This window comes from Sabethes cyaneus, chromosome 2, assembly GCF_943734655.1.
Source record: "Sabethes cyaneus chromosome 2, idSabCyanKW18_F2, whole genome shotgun sequence".
NCBI classification, from domain to species: domain Eukaryota; kingdom Metazoa; phylum Arthropoda; class Insecta; order Diptera; family Culicidae; genus Sabethes; species Sabethes cyaneus.
The window spans coordinates 146,754,078-146,776,415 of NC_071354.1; the positions used below are offsets into that span (position 1 = coordinate 146,754,078).

The following is a 22,338-nucleotide window of genomic DNA, read 5'->3' on the forward strand; positions in this document are numbered from 1 at the left end:
GTTGAGTTAAGACCCGCTGTATGGATAAAATATACGAGAGTAAGTTGTTCTTGACAAGTCTAGCCGGAGAAAATGCGTTTTCCATATTCAAGGCCGTTAACCAAATTTTTAGTAGGGGAATTGTGTATAACGTGCCCCCCTTCGTTTTTCATTAAACAAGCGAAATTAAAATGCAAAACCACCCAGAAACCATAGTATTTGATGGAATTAGCCTACTATGCAAGTATGACAGTTGTCACATGCTGTAAAAACAAAACAAAAATAAATTTGTTTTTGAGCAGCTTCCGATGTAACTTTTGGCGTCATTTCCATAAGCTATTTTTTGTCAAAATCTGTAAATAACCGGTTGTTGCGATTCGATTGCGTGAAGTGAACTTCAAAAAGACATCCCTGCCAAAAATGGCGGTTTGAAACGCTTTATTTGCTTTAGCATTTAATATTTTTTCAAATAAGTAAAAGCAGGCCAAAATGCCCCACTTGCGGTGGTGCAATTTGCCCCCCTTGCAAATGTGGCTATAAACATATGTAAATAGATCTAAGTTGAAGTCAATTGCCATTATTTAATTCAATTAGTATTGTAGAGTAACCGTGGTGGGAATAATTTATTACCTACGTCCAAATTCCAGGTAATTCAACTACGCGGTGCGAAATGCCACAGCTGCGGTATAATGTGCCCCACGCAGGAAAGAAAACGTGCACCAGAAGACCGAAACTAGGTTTATTTTATAAAAAAAAAAAGATATTTTGAAAACAAAGGAAATAGTTTTACTTTCTACAAAGTAGAGTTGGTCTGTCACTGGTAGAAATACTCAAATTACCGCATTGGGCATATTATACCGCAGGTGGGGCATTTTACCCCGCGCAGACGAGAAACACAACATTTAGGTGCTTTTCTTAAATAATTCCTAGCATCTTTATTCCACAATACTAAACGAAATAAACAATTGCAATTGGTTGTAAGCTTAAATACCAACATATACTCGTAGTTGTCACGCTAGTTTGGGGAAGCATAACAGAGATATATCCATTTATTCTTAGGGGGGGCACATTATACACATTTCCCCTATTCGTGGGGTAGCACACCGGGCTAGCACCCTCGGGTATCTGTAAAGATCGCATTGAGTAAATGACTTCCTCCAAAATTTTTCTTGATTAAACTTTTTGTGCCTAGCATTCTGGACGCAAAACTTTTCCATTAAACTTTAGCTAATATTTGTGATCGGAAAATGTAGATGTAGCTTGAATAAAATTTGAGGTCACTTCGTCAGGTGTGAAATTTACTAAGCGGGATAAAATCACTACATCGTGAAAGTGTAAGTCATTTCATCATTTTAAAGTCCCTTGTATTGAAAGCAAGAAACGTACATTATATGGTCATTGAAGACAACGAGCTTCGTAACAACAAGGAAGGAACTGTAGCTACCTAAAGCTCTAGAAAAGGATATACGATGTAAAAGCACGGATGGAAATGAGTAAGTTGGACGAGAAAATTTCAGTAATTGCGTAATTTTTCTCACTTCCTCGTTGATTAAGAAATAATTCAAGTTTAAATGAGCGAAACATATTTTCAGTTAAATTATATCGCAATATGAGACCTGGAACTTTTTTAAACATACTTGAAAAAATCAGGGAATTTAGTTTTTCGTACCGAGTTGCCAGCCTGTTGAAGTTTCAAACGTGACCAACCATTGATTACTACCCGTTAATTATATGAGATCATGAAATAGTTTATGAAACACTGAAACGGTTTTGGTAAATTCCTCGTTTATTAACTGGTAAACAAATCTTTCTGATAAAAAAAAACAATGTTTATAAATTGTTAATGTCGAATTGGAAAGTAAATCAGTGACAAGACATTTTATCTATTTATTTGAATATCATATTTCTTGATTTTTACTTCTACGAAAATGATTTGGTACCTATGATTCAATAACAAGAAAAATAGCTTTCAAGCTAAGACATGATCTCTGCTGTGAAGAAGGTAGCTTTCCCTATCTTTGTAACATTAGCAAACAAGAAACTGGTCTGCATAAACTTTGAGCATAGGATACCAATAAGATATATTACCCTGTTTAAATCGACCATATTGCAAGCAGATGTCTTCTCTTGGGGGAATTCCTGTGCACACATCCCTGATGCTTTCAAATTTCTAGCAACCCCACGGTCGTTATATAATTACAGTACTAGAACTTACATCCCAAACCAGGAGATAGCTTTGAAGGTCACTTTTAAAAAAGAGCGTTTAAATTTGTGCAAACTATAATCTTATTCCGTTGGATAACTATAGTCGACAATTAGTAAAGCTACCGCTTCCCTCATATGTATAGAAGTAAAAACAATCGCTAATGATGGTTAGGTCTTCATATGCTGCACCTTCCGTTATATTAATAGATCCCACGCCATCACCACTTCACAGCCAGCGGTTCGGTGTATTATTTTTGAGTAATTTTCTTACGGGTGAGCAACAAAAAGCGAGCACATAGTAACGGACGTTTATATCAGTAATATAAACGGGATAACGAAAAATTGGCGCATTTCGGTGCTTGCATTCAACAGAACCATCTCAGTCAGTCATTGGTCAAAAGTTATTCTCATTGATTGATTTTAGCAGTGCGCGCCTAGAATGCCTCATCACGGGCATTATCATGGACGGGGCCGTTGGGCACCGCAAGAACTGCCTCAAAAGAAACAGTTCTTCGATCTGGAACCTCAATATTCTACCGGTAAGAATAAAAAGTTATTAAAAGTAAACCGTTTCAACGGTAGGAAATGTAATCATCTGTGACTGGTGTTGAGTTTAGTGTGATATTGAGTTGAGTTATTAAGATCAAGATCTGAAAAACACTTGACCTTGTATTTGTAATCAAGTTTGGCAGTGAACCTACTTGAAAGTGTTTACCCATTCCGAAAAACTAAAATGTATTAAAATAACAAGACGATTTATTAGTAGCAATTATTGAACCATTGTGCGCCCAAGAAAATACTAAAAATTTGATACAGTAAGATAATAGCCAAAATAATACAAATAAAAAGGGACCTCGAAGATTAAAAATATGCGAAGTTGAAGGTTACTTGAGATAATCCACTCGAAGAAATGAATAAGATGTATCCGCAGATATGAGCAATCCGAGTGAGAGATATCGTCCGCCGGGTGAGCAAAATAAATAGAATGCTTAGGCATATGGTATAGCGGGCGCGGGAGCGAATGCCGCACATCCATCGGCGGTAGAACGCAAAATTGTTTCACTTAGCGGAGCGCCCTTATTCACTGTGGTAGAAATACGGTATTGCGCGACAAAACACGCTTTGCAAATTACAATGTGCATTGTTATTATTTGGTACGTGTGTGTCTGTGCGTGATGTGTGTGGCTGTGGTGTGATTTGTGGCTGTGTGACGTGCGTGCATAATCGTATTGCAAAGTGAACAAACCTTTGAATAGCTGAACTGTACTGTCGAACCTGTGAATTAAGCTTAGTTTTTGAGGTGAGATGATGTATGTGAGGTATGTTCCTGGATTTAGTAACGACTTAACTAGAGCACAACAGATGGATTCAGGACTCAATATTACCGCATATCTATTTTTAACAGGAAGCAAGTCAGACATATGGTTCATCACAATGAATTCTCAGACGTGAACATTCTAATTAGTTTTCAGCGGACATTAGCTTAAATAAGCAAACTTCCCGTAATTGCACCCTATAATCGGTCAAACCAGTAAAGTTGAAAAAACAAACAAAAATAATTTCAAAAATTTACACAATTATCTCAAAAAACCGTCTGAACTTTTTGGAGCGTCTTAGTAGAATACGAAACCTGGAAATTAAATAAAAAGAAAACTTATCCAATTTAAATACCTACGTAGTAGAATTAAATTGGATGAGTTTTCTTTTTATTTAATTTCCAGGTCAAAAAACCGTGTTGAGTTTCTCCAAGAAACATCGGGATAACTGCGGTACCAAGTAACATATGGCCACGATTTGTAGGAATTTTGAAATTAGAGTTGCCAAGTACAGTAAAAAAATTAAAAACAATAGCTACTTAGCATCACCTTACTGTCACTGTTACTGGCCATATTTCGGTTGTCATCACATGTCACTGAAATGGTCATATTTCGGTTTTTCTCGACGGATTTCCGTTCTCTTTTCATCAATCTACTGGAAAAGAATGCGAATCTTGCAATAACTTAGGAAAACTAGAAGAATCTCCCCGTCGAATGCAACTAGTTTCGTCTAAAAATATCTCATTTTGAAGAAGTTATGGTCGTTTGAATTTTGTCAAAATTTTGCCTGTCCTGATCATTTTGTCTACCCTTTGTAACGACCAATGTGTGTTTTAACTAAAGCGTTAGCATTAACTAAATGGAAAGACCAATTGTATATAACAACGTTCACAATTTTCATATAAATAAATGAGTAAAAAGGAAAGATAGGGCTTTCAAATGAAGTGAAAAAATATTGACGGCCATCTTTGATTTGACCACCGTATTAGATTTTATCAGAAAATCGCCCTTTTTGCCAGGAGCACGTTAGTTGTTCATATCACACATCCATCTTATTGTAAATCACAAATCACTACAGATGAATTGACATTGATTTGATATATAAATTTAAAACAATTATGCTATAAATAATATTGCATAACCTACAGGTTATAATTGGGTCCATTGTGCAATAAACGAAGGCATTCTTCCACTGAACGCAGTTCTAGCTGGCACGGATTCCGACGGATCACCAATATACGTTGGACGCGTTAATCATGATGGAAATGTGCTGCCGGCCAAAGTTATCCCTATTCGTCGAGTAGCATACTTCTCCTATAACGGAATTGAAATATCTGATCCGAATATAGAAGTGAGTCGATACATACGACAATCGTTTTTCAATGCGCTTGATTCAATTTATTTCTACCAAAAGGTACTTTGTGGATTGAACTTTACTTGGATCCCTAGTGAAAAAGGACTTCTTCCGAAGGGCGCTGTGCTTAGTGGATATTCCTCCACCGGTGAACCAATATACATTGGGCGAGCTCATCATGACGGCAGCTTGACGCCTGGCAAAATTAATCCAAAACATGGCTGTCTTTACATAGCATATGGTGGCCGCGAACATGCACGCCCTAACTACGAAGTCCTAGTTGACGCTAAAAAATGTAAGTATTATGTAATAAAAAGTTAAAAAAGCTTGCTAAAATAGTCTCAATTTCACAGTGGGAGAACCGAGTGTCGGCGGCAAATGGATTCCGGCCAAAAGCAATGGTCCCGTACCGCCGGGAGCTCTTGTGGCCGGAAACGATAGTGACGGAGCGACAATCTATTTGGGTCGCGTTTTCCGCCATGGAATGACTTTGCCGGCAAAGGTAAGTCCATGCAAACGGATGTGTCACACCGGTGACGAAGGGCTGGAGTTCGAGATGGCCGAATACGAAGCCCTTTGCTGCTCTACCGCATCCTGGATACCTTTCCATGGAGTGTTTCCAATCAATGCAGTAGAATGCGGGCGTGATAGGACTGGAGAAAAACTTTACTTTGGACGAGGTCGTTACAATGGCAGTTTGACACCAGGGAAAATACTCGAGTGGAGCAAAGTGCTGAAGATTCCGTTCGGGTGGAAAGAAATTCCCCTTAGAGAATTTGACATTCTCGTTGATAACAGTAACAGTTCGTCATGTACCGTTCAGTTATGTAAGCTCAGTTTTAGGTATCAAGACAGTTTTAATGATATTCTTTTTTCTACACAGTGGATTGGACTCCTGGTACCAACGATTCAGCCGCCCCAAAAGGCGCGCTTTTAGCAGGACACGATAGCGACGGAGCTCCGATCTATTTAGGCCGGGTAATGTTCGAAGGAAATCAACTACCGGCCAAAGTGATTCCCCGCAAGAAGTTATGCCACACCTGTCACCAGGGCAAGGAACTAATGATGATTTCATACGAAGCACTGTGCAACGCCAGAGTGTCCTGGATACCGTTCCACGGTATCATTCCTCCGAAGGCGGTTCTATGCGGTCATACACGGTGGGGTGAAGCCGTTTATATCGGGCGTGGTCCACACAAGGGAAGTATTACTCCCGGTAAAATATTGGAAAATGAAAAGGTGCTTAAAATTCCTTTCGAATGGAATGAGCTTTCCATAAGAGGAGGTGAAATTTTGGTTCATAATTGATATTTTAATTCTGAAAAGAAAAGAATATTTACCGTATATCAAATGTATACCAAAATATATACCAAATAATATCATAGTGAGAAATAAAGAATTCTATACGATAATACAGAAGTGAACATATTTTATTGTAATAGCGCCGTGAAAGAACAATGTATGCAATAAAACCAAAATCCTTTCGTTAATTACATAAGTATATGGTTAATAGTTCATTCAACGTATATTAACCGTAGCGATGTTCGGGTAACCAACCCCGGTGGAAACTAAGGTCGTACACTAACAGCCTAATGACACCCGCAAGATTTACGAGAAGGTGAACCAAACTCGCAAGGCCCACACACCAAAACCTGACATGTGTAGGGACGAGGGAGAGGATCTAATCACAAACGAGCACGAGGTGGTCGACAGGTTGAAGCAGCACCTCAACGAGCAGCAGAAGACGCAATGGAAGTTAACCTCGGAGTACCCACAAACGACAACAGCGTGCCGGCTCCCGATCTCGAAGATATTAGGCGAGAAATCGGTCTGCTGAAGAATAATAAAGCCGCCGGAAAGGACCGACTCCCGGCAGAACTCTTCAAAAATGGCCAAGAACCGCTAGCAACGGCACTACATTGGCTGATTTCAAGGATTTGGGAAGAAGAGAAACTACCGAACAAGTGGATGGAAGGCGTAGTCTGTCCCATCTACAAAAAGGGCGACCGGCTAGACTGTTGTAACTACCGCGGCATTACGCTGATCAACGCCACCTACAAGGTGCTCTCCCAGATTTTGTTGCGTCGTCTATCCCCAATAGCAAAAGATTTTGTAGGGCAGTATCAGGCGGGCTTTATGGGGGCCCGTGCGTCTACGGATCAAATTTTTACTCTCCGGAAAATCCTCCAGAAATGTCGAGAGTACAACGTGCCCACGCATCTCATTTTCGTGAATTTCAGAGCAGCATACAATACCGTTGAATGCCAACAGCTATGGCAGATAATGCACGAGTACGGTTTTCCGGACAAACTGACGTGGCTGATCAAAGCTACTCTGGAACGAGTGATGTGCTACGTGCGCGTTTCGGGGACACTCTCAAGTCCTTTCGAATCGCGCAGAGGGTTACGGCAAAGGAACGGACTGTCCTGTATGTTATTCAATATCGCTATTGAAGGTGTGAGTGTAATCCGGCGAGCGGGCATCGAAACGAGAGGAACGATCTTCAGCAAGAGTAGCCAACTCTTAGTCTTTGCAGACGACCTCGACATCATTAATAGAAACCGTGGGACGGCGGAGACAATCTACGCCAGACTAAAAACGGAGGCTAGGAGGATAGGGCTACAAATTAATGCGTCGAAAACCAAATATATGGTAGGAAGAGGCTCCCGAGAAAATAACGTTTGCCTCCCACGGACAGTGACTATTGACGGCGATGAACTGGAAGTGGTTGATGAGCTCGTATATTTGGGATCTCTGGTCACCGCCGACAATAATACGAGTAAGGAGATCCAACGACGCATTCAGCCTGGAAATCGAGCCTACTTTTCGCACAAAGCTGATGATGTACAAACACTAATAAGACCGGTAGTCCTCTACGGACTAGAGACAGTAACTTTGCTTACGGAAGACATAAGGGCACTTGCCGTTTTTGAACGAAAGGTGTTGCGGACTATTTTTGGCGGAGTATAAACGGAAAGCGGAGAGTGGCGGAGACGTATGAATCACGAGCTACAGGCACTGCTTGGAGAGATTCCCATCGTACACCTGGCGAAAGTTGGGAGACTACGGATCGGCCACGTCGCAAGGATGCCGGACGACTGTGTAGTGAAATCCGTTCTCTTCAAGAACCCCTCCGGCACCAGGAATAGAGGGGCTCAACGTGCACGATGGCTCGACCAGGCTGAAGCCGACTTGCGTGTGTCAAGACGCGCAACGAATTGGCGACGGGTAACCCAGGACCGAGTACAATGGAAAGGAACTCTTGATATGGCAAGAGCCACCCCGGCTCTCGGTTGAATACGCAGGTAAGTAAAGTACGTATATTAACTAAAGATAATTTGATATCAACTTTTGTTTATTGTATTCATGCAACGACATTTTTCATTTGGGTAGAATCGACCCGAAAGGTCTTCATGAACTTCCATTAAATTTAGTGCACGAGCATAGTTATAAGACTTAAACTGGATGATCGTAAACAATGGTTAATAAATTCGAGGCTTCCTACTAACGCAAAAGTTTTGATTATCTCGGCCATCGCTTATCATAATTGTAAAACCAAGCATCGTAAAATACACATTTTTATTTTAGAACGTAAATTCATTGATAAATTCTTGTTTGGTTTCATTCACTTCACGTGGTCGGATCATTGCAAAACTAGTATAAAAATAAGCGGAGATTCGGAGTGGAGTGTGTAGAATCGTAATCTGAAATAAAAATAGTGATTTTTTCAAAAATGTTGGTCATTTTTGTCCCATTTATGTGCAGAACAACCCGCCACCTTATTTAGGGGACTGCTCAATTATAACTAATTTGCAAGAACGTGACAATTCTTGAGTAAACAAATAGGGTTGCGGCACTAGTTCCTCAGCCTGTTTCTATTTTGAGCCTACACATCTGTTCTCCGCAGCCTAGGGGGAAAATCATCACTAATTCTTACCAATACAAGTATAGGGGATTGTCCCCTGTTGTGAAACGGCCCCGGTTGTGAAACACCCATCGTTTTTGACGTGTTTATTAAACTAGCACTACCAGATTACTACCAACGGCTCGTCTCATTGTGATCTACCTTTTGAGCAAACAACAATCAAAATACAGCTTTTAGAATGTTTTGTAGGAAATGTGTTTGAAGAACTTGCCCGAAAAAGTTTTTTTGGAATATTTTGGGATTGATTTTTTTGTCTATCAAATAATATAGAAAAAGGCAGTAAAATGCATATAACCTGAGTTTTGGACCTCTATTTCATTACACAGTCAAATTTTAAGTTAAATAATTAAGAGGCGAACCAGCCGCAGGCTGAAAACCTCTCTAATATAGAATTAAAAAAAAAAAAAAAAAAAAAGTTAAATAATTTATTCAAAAAATTTTACATAAATTCTTACAAACTCGTCGTTCGCCCCGGTTGTGAAACAGTGAAGTTCTCCGGTTATGAAAAATGCAGAAAAACGATAATTGAATACTTTAATGATCACAAACATTTTTAAGACACTTTTCAGGCACATGGGAGCCAAATCCGAATATTTGAGATCTCGAACTTCCAGGTTTTACATACAGATTACAATTTAGATTTAGATGATTAAATTAAGAAACTGATGAATTACTTTGCATTTAAGATGTTTTCCGTTAATAAATGAATGTAATATTTTATTTTCATTTCATATTTCTTTATTTTCTTCTTTATTGTTGTTTTCTTTTATGGATTCTCCGAAGTGTTTCACAACCGGGGCCACTTTGTTTATGGTCAAAAAATTCTATGTCTCCCAATTTCGCTATAACTTTTTTGTTTCAAGCAAAAAATATATTCTATCTTTAGCAAAAACATTCGTAAGTCTTCAATCTTTCAAATGTTTTAAAAAGGTATGAAAGTAACTAATCCGTTCAAAAGCTATGACCAAAAAACAAAACCTGTTTCATAACCGGAGACATTCCCCTATACATTTGTTTCGTGGTGATGAATTTTGGTTCTTCAGCTAAAGGTAATACGAAAATAGAGTAGGCCCAATAATTAGAACCATGCCGAAAATACTATACAACACCCTTTGACTTCTAATTATACCGTGCGTTGATAGAAGTAAGTGATGTCGTTGCTTCAGATTGTTCAGTGACTAAAATAGTCAAACAGCACCATTCATAATGGCAAGAAAACGGCGAGATGAGTCGTCATCGGCCTCAGCCTAAGCCTGACAGAAGGCACAACAAAAATGACAAGAAAACAGCTGGTAGAAAAATGTATACACAAAGAAAACAAAACGAACGCTGGTAATTTCAGTTCAACACGAATGCCGAAGCGAATAACTACGAGACACGAAGCTTGGCACCATGTGCTCGGTCGGGTCAACCACGTGCTCGCTCGGGATGCTTCGTGAAACTGCTTCTTTCAACTCAACAAGAAACTTGCTATGTAAACATAGCACAGTGGGCACAATCTTTTTTAGGCAAATGTTTAATCGTTAATAATCATCTGTTCTGAATTTAATTCTAAATGTTAATAGTTCCAATATATCGCTATTTCGAGACCGTGCACTTGCAACGTATAGAACTAATAAAATTAAACGCGTTTCAATAATATTCATTTTTTATTTCTTTTTTTAATAATACTTTCTGAAAACTATTGCACCGTTACCAATTTTGGCACACTTATTTAATACTCATGTATTACTAGGCTTAACTTTTTTCATTCCTTGTTATTTTTGTTTCAGGTGTGTAGTTATATTGTGTGTCAAAGAATTTAAATTTTTCTGATGAAGGCCGAGTTGAGTAAACAGAAACGTAAACTATAAATAAATATCTCTATATCAATTTCACCGAAAAGTATCAATTGAAATAAGGAAATAAATAAAAAGAAAGGAAACGCTGGGTGGAATAAAATTATTTTTCCGAGCAAATGTGTATTATTCTTTGATTTCAAATATTCAAGTTTGGAGAAGATGATTACTGCAAATCCACATGATGGTGCGTCTCTTGATCATTTTTGTGCTAAAAAAAAATAGATCCTTCAATTGTGTAGGATTTAGTCAGTTTTAATATGTCCCATTTAATTTTTTTTACATTTCCAACAGTTTATCCGAGTACCCCTGGCAAAGGGTGAACATGTGCATTCCATAACCTCTATTCACTAACTCCTACCCCTACCTACCGGCTGGGGTACGCAACCTCGGTTGTCATACGCTAATAGAGAAGGAAGCACAGTGGCTCTTGCCCACCTTAAGATGGCAGCCCCGTCAGAGGGATTGGGACCTTAGGTTTAACAACTTACTGTACCCGAAAACAAAAAAGTTAATGAAAATGAAAGAAGAAATCAATCTGAATTATTGGCAACAACCTTTAGCATGAAAACATGGAATATACTGACCCTTGCCCAGTAGGGCAAGCTGGTTCAACTTGCAAGGGACGTTAGCAGCCTGAACCTTGGAAAGTTGGAGCTGAGCGAGGTCCACTGGTCGGTCCACTGGTGAGCACAAGACATCATCCGAACAAGTTGCTCTAGTCTGGCATACGAGGTGAAAATGCTATTCGAGAAAGAGGAGTTGAGTTCCTACTGAGCCCAGGAGCACATGAGGCTCTGAAGAAGTGGGAATTGATAAACGAAAGAATAATCGTTCCCAAATTTAGGAGACGGGTTAGAAACCTTACAGCAATCCACTGCTATGCACCAATTGAAGCTGCCGACCTACAGGAGAGAGAGAGTTTCTACAACCAGCTGGGGTGGTTGAGAAAATCCCGAAAGAGGACATCCAAATCCATTTGGGAGACTACAACGCGAAGATTGGCTCAAACAACGCGGATCTTGAATGCGTCATGGGACGAAGAACCTGTCCTGGAAACAGGTAAAAGCCATGGCGAGTAACCGTCAGCAGAGGAGATCTCTGATTTCATCCCTTAGTTCTGCCGGACCGACGGACATGGACACATAAGTAAGCAAATCCGAGTACCCCTCGAAAGGAAAGAACAGTCAGAAATGACATTTTACTTCGTTTTAAAACATTGCCTACTTTAAAGATATTGTATTCTTGCTATGTGTGCTGGCAAAACTGGCTTATTATCATTACCTCGAAATATCAACCGGCGTGTTCGATTTACCGAAAATTCTGTTCCTTTTCGTGCGTCGCAGCGCTACCTCGACTCCAATGAGAATTGACCGGACCACCTTCGAAATGCCACGAACCAAAAACCGGCGGCATTCAAACTTTCTCCGCTATTGAAAACTATTTGGAATTCGGTGAACCGTTACGCAAGTTTGCACAAAAATGATATAATTGTAGATTTTTATAAACTTTACTCTAAATATCCAATCAAACCATTTTTGTCAGTTGAATTGAATCCCTCTTATTTGCAAAAAAATAATACGATACTAATGGTTTCGTGTAGATCATGTACATCAACCGATTCTTCCAAAGCAGAATGAAAAATCATCATAATTAAATGATAATAACAAAAACCGAAATCATTCATTCACTTCTTTACTACGAAATAGAACGGTACGTTCAGTTTTTACAATAAACGATATTGATCTTCAACTCTTACAAAAACACATTCAGTGAATTCAATTAAAGATTGAAAAACTTGTCCCATTATAACACGAGTGATTACTTCATAATAAAATAACACCGTAGCGGGGGGCTCCGTAGCCGCAAGGTTACCGAGTCTGCTTTGACAAGCGAGTGGTCGTCGGTTCGAATCTTAGTAGAATCAAGCCATTCGATGTCAAGTGACTTTAGCATGGGTTTATTCTCAGGCCTCTCCATTTACCCTTCCTTCGTGCTGAATTCTATATTTATCCTCTGAAGCCTCTTGACAGTGCAAATGTCCCTCCTATAGTTAAGTGTACTGGTCAGAGGTACGATTGAGTCCTCGCCAGGGACGGCTATAATATGGGATAGTGCTGGCAGTGAGAAATAAGTGGGTAAAGTAGATCAAGCTTTGAAGGAAGGGTAAACCCCAATACACGCAAGCACGCATACAATTTAAAATAAGCATATCGCTCACTCAATAGCGATTATAGCAAAAAGAAATGCAGTGCAGGTCATACAGCAAACACCCGGGCGATATTACAATAGATCAACTATACTGGTCGCAGTAATGAGTCCACACATGGAAAAAAAAAAACACCGTAGCTAGGTGCTTCTTAGAACAAGAACTTTAATGTACAGCGAGGTTAATAATTGTTTTAAGAACTGGTTGCTAGTCGAAGAATTCAATGCATGCATCTATACAGACACAATAGCCGCCCTTTATGAAGCAACCACACTTGCAGAGAGATCAATAACACTAATTATATTGTGGCGCAGGAATAAACTCACAACCGTTTGTAGCGTTTACATTGCGCGCCCGGGAGAAAAATGATGATCATCCTTGCGCAGCATCCTCGCCCATGCTTCCATTACGGTTTTCTGCGGTCATTGAATTTAAATATTGCTCCTATGGTCTACCTGGCCAGAAACCGTGGTGAATGAATGAGGAAAATTGTTTCTACCGCGATCAATTAACATGCTCTTCTCTAGATTGAGGAATAGAACAAGGCTCTACATGGTTAGCCCCGGCAAAGCTTTACAACAAAGCATGTGAGAGGAGCTGATTCATTCTCCCGGCACTCATCGTCCATGGTGACCAGGTATTCAATAAAAATGTCTTGATTTGTTAGCATCTCGCTAGGTACATGACGATAGCGGCGGAATTCTGTTCTGTTCTGTTCTGTTCCCGAGACGCTAATCAAACGTACTTATTCTCTACGGAGCGCGCGCCCGGTACGGTTCGTTCCTGACTGCTATCACAGAGGCGCGGTTTTCGCGATCCGGTACCTACGATATAAGCTCATCACGATTGTGTACATTCAAGGCTTGATTCAATCCGTGTTCGTGTTCTGTATTGTGCTTAATGTTATAAACTATCCCAGCATATACTATCGAAGCGACAAATTGTAGTTTATGAGTAATTGAGAAGAATTGTAAGGAAAGTTTTCACTGCCGGTTGCAATTTTTTGCTCAAAATCACATCTGTAAGTAAATGTGTAAATTTATTGTGCAATTCAGTTCACCAAATGTCATACTTTAGTTTAAGCTTTGTTTGAGTTTAAGTATTAGTAACTAATCTTGTGAAGGATCGAATTAATTTTCAGTGGTTTCATATTATGCTCCATAGACTATAGTCGTGATCTGTTTTATAAATATCGATGAGATAGGTGTGAAGTCTGAAAAGTGAGATTCGTTGACAAATATTCGCAGATAAACAATCAATTCTCTTCTGATTCGTGTTCGTCATTTGTTCAATGAAAGTATCAGCAATCATGTTGCAGAACATTCTTTCGAAAAAATAAAAGTTGAAACTGAACACCAAAAATATATATACATATTCGGTTTGATAAGTTGACCAAAATTATTTCAACGCATTTTCGAACATGAATCAATGTACAAAGTTACTTTCTTTATTTTCTTTTACAATTCATCTAGCATGTCAATGAAAAGCAAAGCCATGGGTATAAACGCCCTTCAGAACTTGACCCTTCTTTATCGACAGACTCTGCACGCGGTTAACCTTTACGTCCCCGATATCAAAAATTAACGTACTTTCAGTTACACTTTTGGCTCTATCTCCACTGATTTTCAATCAATTTTTATGCAACTAGTCTTAAAAGAACCACATTAGATTGGCCTTCAATAAAAAAAATATGCTGGTAAATTATAGTTTCATTTTCCCGGAGATGTTCCAGATCGCGGTGGAATTTTTTTTTGACGTCATAAGTAGCAGATGAAATAAAACTAGAAATCTGCTTAATTGACTGCGCAAAAGTTATCCATTTTATTTGTAGTCACTAATTATGACTTTTACACTATCCTGTAGAGCCCTGGCTTACGCCCCACACTTCGGAACATCCGTTATCGGTTCTACCGGAGCTCAAAAGTGGTCATTTGGAATTCTCTTCGAAAATATGGCAAATGGGGTATCAAACGAAAGGATTTTTCAACGCGAGCTCTTTACTGCCAGCAGATTTCTAGTTTTATTTCATCTGCTACTTATGACTTAAAATTACCATTTAAAATACAATTTACCAGCATATTTTTTTTATTAAAGCCAATTTAATGTGGTTCTTTTAAGACTAGTTGCATAAAAATCGATTGAAAATCCGTGGAGATAGAGCCAAAACTGTAACTAAAAGTACCTTCATGTTTGATGTCGGGGACGTAAAGGTTAACAGGAAAATTACGGGGCTAGTGCAAAGATCCTAGTGCAAAGTTTGTTAGGCCAGCATCATACCCCGGAGCTAACTGGGCGCTCCCAATGAACTACGTTGTAATAAGCTAGAGCTCGTAATCATTCGATTAAATTTATGCAAAGATTCACCAAATTCAAAGTATTGTTCGAACTTTTTGAATGTCATAAGCTCGCATTTAGAGACGCTGATAGTCAAGTTATTCACTTTGCCACCAGTCTACAAATGTAGGGGAGTGCCGTCGTGGTTGGGCCACGTTTTGGAATTCGCCCATAACTTTCGTTTCAAAAGGAATTTAGGAAACCAATAAATATAGTTACAAAGGTCTAAGAATAAGGTATATTTTCTCGGAAAGTTTTGAACTGATTGCTTAAAAAATAAAAAAGTTAAAGGTATTTACGTGAAGACAAAAAATGTTGTCATAGTCGGGCCATGTTGTACAGGTTGGGCCACCGCAGAAAATCTAAGACATATGTATTGAAATTCTATATAGAGACATGAAAAGAATGAATTCCGTGGACAATTACATTTTTGCGAAAGTTTGACGATCTTGTAAAATCAATGTTGCTACAATCGCCTTTTGGGCCTTGGTTGGGCCACCACAATTTTAAGCGAAGAAGCGCAATAATCGCTAGAGAACGTCAGTCATGTAAAATGTGATGAAATAAAGCAAAATTAATACGATAAAACCCCAGATTTTTGTTGTTTTTTTTCATTGTATGTACACTTCAACTACAACGAAAAAAACAACAATAATCTGGGGTTTTATCGTATTAATTTGGCTTTATTTCATCACATTTTACGTGACTAATATTCTCTAGCGATTATTACGCTTCTGCGCTTAAAATTGTGGTGGCCCAACCATAACTAATCAAGTGGCCCGACCTTTACAAATAGCGCTTTTCTAGTATTTCACCTTAGCCTTCCCAAACACCTTACTGGAGGGGATTTTTCTATAGTCTTCGGTGTGTAGCACAACACACTTCACACATTTTCAAAATTTATCTCGATAATTGCATTTCATGAATTACTTCTTGAAGAAAAGTTCATTGCGCCTGGAAAACTTTTTATGTAAGATTTAGTCATTGAATTCAGTACGGGTGTTTTGAATATACGATTGAAACTCACAATATTGTGCAAAGTTAGTTATCACAGTAAGAAGTTTTACAATGGTTGTATTATAGATATAATGAGTCACTAAAACTGTAAAATCGTGATGGCCCGACCATAACAGTGGCCCGACGATGACGACAATACCCTATTCAAAAGAAATTGTAGGCGATAACAATCTTCGATGCAACGAATAGTCAGCTAGATTTTAAAATCGTCAGCATAAACCAATCTGCAGCCTCTTTCATGGGTAGCGTCGTTGAAGGATAAAATGAATAAAACTAGTCATAAGTTGCTGCCTTATAGCACAACAGATTGATTCGTGCACGGGGACGGTACCTTGTAAACTTGTAAAGCAATATGCGCTGATTGATACAATCGAAGGCAGTTTTTAAATCAGTACTTGGAAGTAAAGTCTAGTAGGTTCGTCGTCACAGAACGACCAGCCACGAATCCATGTTAGTTGAAAAAAGTGTAATGTTTAGTGCTACGAATTAAAGCATCGCTCACGATTGTTTCAAGTACATGAGACGCGGCGGACAAAATGGTAATACCACGGTAGTTCCTGATACTTCGGCGATCTCCACTTTCAAATACCGGGAATATAAACGAATGCTTCCAAATGCCCGCAAATTTTCATTGCTTGACAGATTTGTTAAAGATGTAGCAGAACGGTTCAGTAACGACAGGGATTCCATCAGGTGAAAGTTATAAAAATGCCCAAATATGACTTCAGATAATTCAGCATTGGAATACCTTATACTGTACAGTATTGTTCCGATTATATCAGCCCCTCCGTGTATATTGGGCTGATATAATTGGAAAACTGATATGATCGGAAAACTTGTTTTGCTCAAATGTTCTATCTGTGTGCATTATTAGGGTGGTCATATTTCCACACATTTGGGCGATTGAAAAAAAGTTTTAATTTACGATATCTTTATAAAAGTTGTAAAATACTGCCGAATATGGTGTTTGTTATCGTTTATTTTTCTCGCTTATTTTTCGGTTTTTTTGGCGTAAAATAGTTCTTTTGCCCAGATATTTTTTGTTCGAAGCTTATCTAAAGATAGTTTCACTGTTTACAACTGATAATAACTGTCGAATTCGTGCGCGTAGAAGTGATATTTGCTTTAATTTAACGCTCTTTGTTTCTGCCCGCGTCCAATCAGTTACAAAGCAATCATCTGCCGTTCAAGTTGGCTGTGTTGCATCTCGGCGACAATTAGTGATACACGCAGTGTTAACCAGTATTGGCGATTTTTTGCTTCATCTGAGTTCATCGTGCGTCGTTACCAGCATCAATTTAACAGCGTGATGTCTTCCGATTGTAAAACTTGTAGTGCCGCCGTCAATGGGATCGAGAAAGTAGCTTGCCGTGGCAACTGCGGCTCGGTTTTCCACCGTACCTGCATTCCCGGATTGTATCGCTCCGTCCTGGAAACATTGGCCAACTATGAGCAGAATCTGTTTTGGCTATGTAATGACTGCGCCTCTAGTTTCAACAATTGGTTACATAAACCTGTCGCAGCATCTACTGCAGGCGAAATCAATATGCTGAAAGATGCAGTCAGTAAATTGAACGATGTCGTTACTAATCTCTCGGGTCGCATTGAAAAATATTTCCCGCACGGCCATACTCCAGCTGCTGTCAGGGGACTTGCTATTAGCCGACCTTATGAAGATCAACCAACTCCCAAGCGTCGCCGCGACGACGATGTTCAAATTCGTGCTACCACCACAGCAGTACGCGGCACTAGAACCATTCAACGAGAGATAAAAACTGTCAATGACGAGCGTGATCAATTTTGGATTTACCTCAGCCGCCTCGACCCGTGCCACTCAGTTGACGACATCATCGCAATGACTCAAGAATGCCTCGTTATCACCAATTCACCCAAAGTCATTCTTCTAGTCAAAAAGGATGCTAACCTTTCGAAATTGAATTTTGTTTCCTTCCGCGTTGAAGTTCCCAATGAACTTAAGGATTTAGCCCTTGAAGCTTCCACGTGGCCCACCGGAGTTTTAGTACGCAAATTTGACTTCGATCAAGGGAAAAGCAGTAGATTTCGACAATAGTCCTACATCGAAATCAAACGCTTTATTAGTGGGCAGCGAGAGTCATCTGACTCTCGCCAAAGTTAAGTATTCTCCTCTATTCACAACTGGCATCTGTAAAAACTCTACAATATGTTCCAGCCATAACGTCACCTCTCTTACACCGGCCGAAATACCTCATCCCGATAGGCCAATATCAACTTCATGCATGTCGAGTGCACTCGAGGAATCACTGCTGTTATACTACCAGAATGCCTGCGGGATGAATACTGTCATCGATGATTATTTTCTCGCCATCTCAGAAGGTTACTACGATATCATCGCGTTAACGGAGACCTGGCTCGACGACCGCACTCTACAGTCTCAACTCTTGGGACACGAATATGAAGGCTTTCGCTACGACCGCGGACCTCACAATAGCTCGAAAAAAAAAACCGGCGGAGGGGTGCTTGTTGCTGTTCGCCGTAGCCTGAAAGCATCCAGAGTCAACGACGTAGCTTGGAACAACATTGAGCAAGTCTGGGTATCTATAAAGTTAAAGGACCGTAACTTATATCTTTGCACCATTTATATTCCACCCGATTGTACTCGTGACAAAACGCTGATCGAGTCCCATCTCAATTCAGTGTTGATGATCGCTGCGAAAGCAAAACCGCGCGATGAAATAGTCATTATCGGCGATTTTAATTTTCCTAACATTTGCTGGCGCGCCTTTCGGAACGGCTTCACCTACCCGGATCCTGACCATTCTTCATTTCACACCTGCGCTCTCGACCTGCTCGACGGCTACAGCTGCTCAAATCTGATTCAAATCAACTGCAACGCGAATGAAAATGGACGCTGTTTGGATTTATGCTTCGTTTCCGCCAGTGAATCTGCTCCTCGGTTGACGATTGCTCCCGTCGCTCTAGTCATGCTCGTACCTCACCATCCTCCACAGGTTCTCTCCCTCGACAACTCTCAAAGACCTGACCTACCACGAAACACCTCCTCCATCCGGTTACAATTTCCGTCAAGCCGACTACAACGGACTTTTGCTTGCATTACAAAACTTCGATGGTTTTACATCAACAGGACATTAATATTGCAGTCAATGAATTCTCCTTGCTAATGAACCAGCTAATCGAGCGCTTTGTGCCTAAATCACGCAGCACGCCTTCTAAACATCCTCCATGGCAAACACCGGAATTACGTCGACTAAAAACTGTAAAAAGGGGTATTTTCCGGAAACTTTCCGCGAACGGGAATCTTCACCTACGTGAACATTATCAACATTTGAACCATGCATATAGACGTCTTAGTCGCCGCTGTCACTGCAATTACACGAGACGTATGGAAGCTAAACTGAAATCCGACCCCAAGCGATTTTGGAAATTTGTCAACCAGCAACGTAAAAAATCCAGTTTACCGACTATCCTAGAGTTTGCCGGGGAGAAGGCAGATAATACTCCCGCAATCTGTAGACTATTTGCAACGAAATTCTCTAGCGTCTTTTGTAACGAAACACTTACTTCAAGTCAAATCGACACTGCTGCTAACAATGTTATTCCTACCGGTCGCGCAATCTCATCTATTGATTTCGACGACCGTGTCGTACTCTCTGCAACTGCCAAAATGAAGCATTCGATTTCTCCCGGCCCCGACGGAATCCCTGCAATGCTTATAAAACATTGTATAACCGGTTTGCTTGCACCAATCTCACATCTGTTTCGCCTATCTCTGGCCAGCGGACGTTTTCCTGAAGCATGGAAACAAGCCTATATGTTCCCAGTTTTCAAAAAGGGAGATAGAACAAAAGTCGATAACTACAGGGGAATATCAGCCTTATGTGCTGTATCGAAGCTGTTCGAGTTAGTAATCATCGAGCCAATCTTCTTCCATTGCCAACAAATGTTAGCCAACGAGCAGCACGGTTTCCTCCCAAAGCGATCCTGCGCAACGAATTTGCTTTGTTTCACTAATTACGTGACTGATAGCTTCACTGAACGTTCGCAAACTGACGCAATATATACTGATCTCTCCGCTGCCTTCGACAAAGTCAACCATCGTATTGCCGTCGCCAAGCTAGACCGCCTCGGATTCTGTGGGAGCTTGCTGAACTGGTTTACATCCTATCTGACAGGACGAACTCTCCGTGTGAGGATCGGCCAGGAGATCTCGGATCCATTCTCCGCCTCGTCTGGGATTGCACAAGGCAGCCATTTGGGTACGCTGGTCTTCTTGCTCTATTTTAATGATGTACATAACTTGCTCGATTGCCCGCGACTGGCGTTTGCAGACGACCTGAAGTTATTCTCGAAAATCAACTGCATCGGCGATGCTCATCTCCTCCAGAAACAATTGAACATTTTCGCGCATTGGTGTGAACTAAACCGCATGCTACTCAACCCATCAAAATGCTCGTAGTGACGTTCACCAGGATACTGCAGCCGCTGAACTTTGATTACAGCCTTGATTCAACCCCGATCCCACGCGTCGATCACGTGAAGGACCTAGGCGTAATACTGGACTGCCATCTCACCTATAAACAGCACATGTCATTCATTGTGTATAGAGCCTCTAGAATGCTCGGTCTAATTATTCGCATAACAAGAGAATTCCGAAACATACAATGCCTTACCGCCTTATACTGCTCATTAGTGCGATCTCCTCTCGAATACTGCTCGTCGGTGTGGAATCCACACTACAACAACGCTGTCTTACGGATCGAAAATATCCAACGTAGATTCGTTCGATATGCTCTACGCCTTCTACCTTGGAGACAACCTATGCAGGTTACTCCTTATGAGGAACGTTGTCAACTTCTTCGACTCGACACACTCCAGCTTCGCCGCGATACCTCTCATGCAATGACTGTCGCAGACGTTTTAACAGCCCGTATCCACTGCCCAGACATCCTCCAGTTGATAAACATAAACGCCCCCTCCAGAACTTTAAGGATGGTTCCAACACTACGTCCACCGCTCCGACGAACTAACTATGGTGCCAACAGTGCGATTATAGGCTTGCAAAAAGTTTTCAACAGAGTGTCAGCTGTTTTCGACTATCATTTGTCCCGTAACGTGCAACGCACAAAAATTATTTTAATATTAAGACGACTCTTTTATCATTAGGGCAACTGTGTCTGTTGATATATATATATATATATATATATATATATATATATATATATATATATATATATATATATATATATATATATAATAATATTATATATATATATATATATATATATATATATATATATATATATATATATATATATATATGTAAAATGAAATAAAATAAAATAAAAATAAAACATACTAAAATAAATAACTCTGTTGAATATAGTAACTATCTATCTCTTATGGTTGTCGAAATATAATGATTTGTTTGTGAAAAGCGCTTAAAAATCTATTTGTGTCAATAATCAATAACTTTTGAAGATACAATCAGATAGTGAGTTCTAAGATCTGCAACCATTTGCCACCTTGAGAAATATTTGTACTCAAAAAAGTACTATTTTTCACCGGAAAATCTCAATACATTTTTAGAAAATTTAGAAAAAATAGCGTATAACGATGATCCACTAAAACGTAGATTTAATCGGGAATAATCGGAAACTGATTTAATCGGAACCATATTTTAATAGTTAATTTAATTATTTATTATCTTATTTAATTCATTTCGCGCAAAAAATAAAAAAAATCATGTAAACTAGGAAAAAATTTGTGCTCTCAAGGATTAACCTTAAATAGATAGCAGGTTGTTCGTATGAATCCAATAAATTCTAAAAATCAGTGATTCATAACTAATTAATTGCATACTTCAATTGCATGTCGTAATTAACATGTCAATCTTAAGTAGTCCAAAACCACTTGAATCGATTAATTCCGCTTGTACATGTGAACTGAACAATGTATCCGTCCGTATCACCGTGAGCTGTCGCATCGATGCAACACGCCAGCGACAGCCGCAGCAGCCGTCCGGCACGTGGCACGATCAGCTGATATACAGGAGCATTCGCTGATTTATACACCAGCTTGAAACCCTCCATGTCTTTAACATAGAATAATGACTATGGTTCTTCAGCTGAAGAACTTTTCGCTCGCGTGCTGATGCGAATACG

At 39.7% G+C, this 22,338-nt stretch overlaps 2 protein-coding genes across 2 annotated transcripts; both read left to right on the forward strand.

Moving 5' to 3' along the window:
- The first annotated feature begins 2,623 nt into the window (after window positions 1–2,623).
- LOC128736158 (uncharacterized) lies at window positions 2,624–6,162 on the forward strand. The gene is made up of 5 exons (XM_053830637.1): window positions 2,624–2,723; window positions 4,649–4,851; window positions 4,915–5,149; window positions 5,208–5,681; window positions 5,738–6,162. Exons 1-5 carry the CDS (start codon window positions 2,624–2,626, stop codon window positions 6,160–6,162), a joined length of 1,437 nt encoding a protein of 478 aa, XP_053686612.1.
- An 11,324-nt stretch (window positions 6,163–17,486) lies between these two features.
- On the forward strand, window positions 17,487–18,248 carry LOC128736159 (uncharacterized). Its single transcript, XM_053830638.1, has one exon. The coding sequence runs from the start codon at window positions 17,487–17,489 to the stop codon at window positions 18,246–18,248; it is 762 nt and encodes a 253-aa protein (XP_053686613.1).
- The last annotated feature ends 4,090 nt before the right edge of the window (window positions 18,249–22,338 follow it).

Bases quoted from the DNA above. Each gene is read 5' to 3' on its own strand.
- LOC128736158 (XM_053830637.1), top strand. From the start codon at position 2,624: ATGCCTCATCACGGGCATTATCATGGACGGGGCCGTTGGGCACCGCAA. The intron at 2,724-4,648 runs GTAAGAATAAAA...CATAACCTACAG, and splicing joins GGAACCTCAATATTCTACCG to GTTATAATTGGGTCCATTGT. The intron at 4,852-4,914 runs GTGAGTCGATAC...TTCTACCAAAAG, and splicing joins TATCTGATCCGAATATAGAA to GTACTTTGTGGATTGAACTT.
- LOC128736159 (XM_053830638.1), top strand. From the start codon at position 17,487: ATGTCTTCCGATTGTAAAACTTGTAGTGCCGCCGTCAATGGGATCGAG.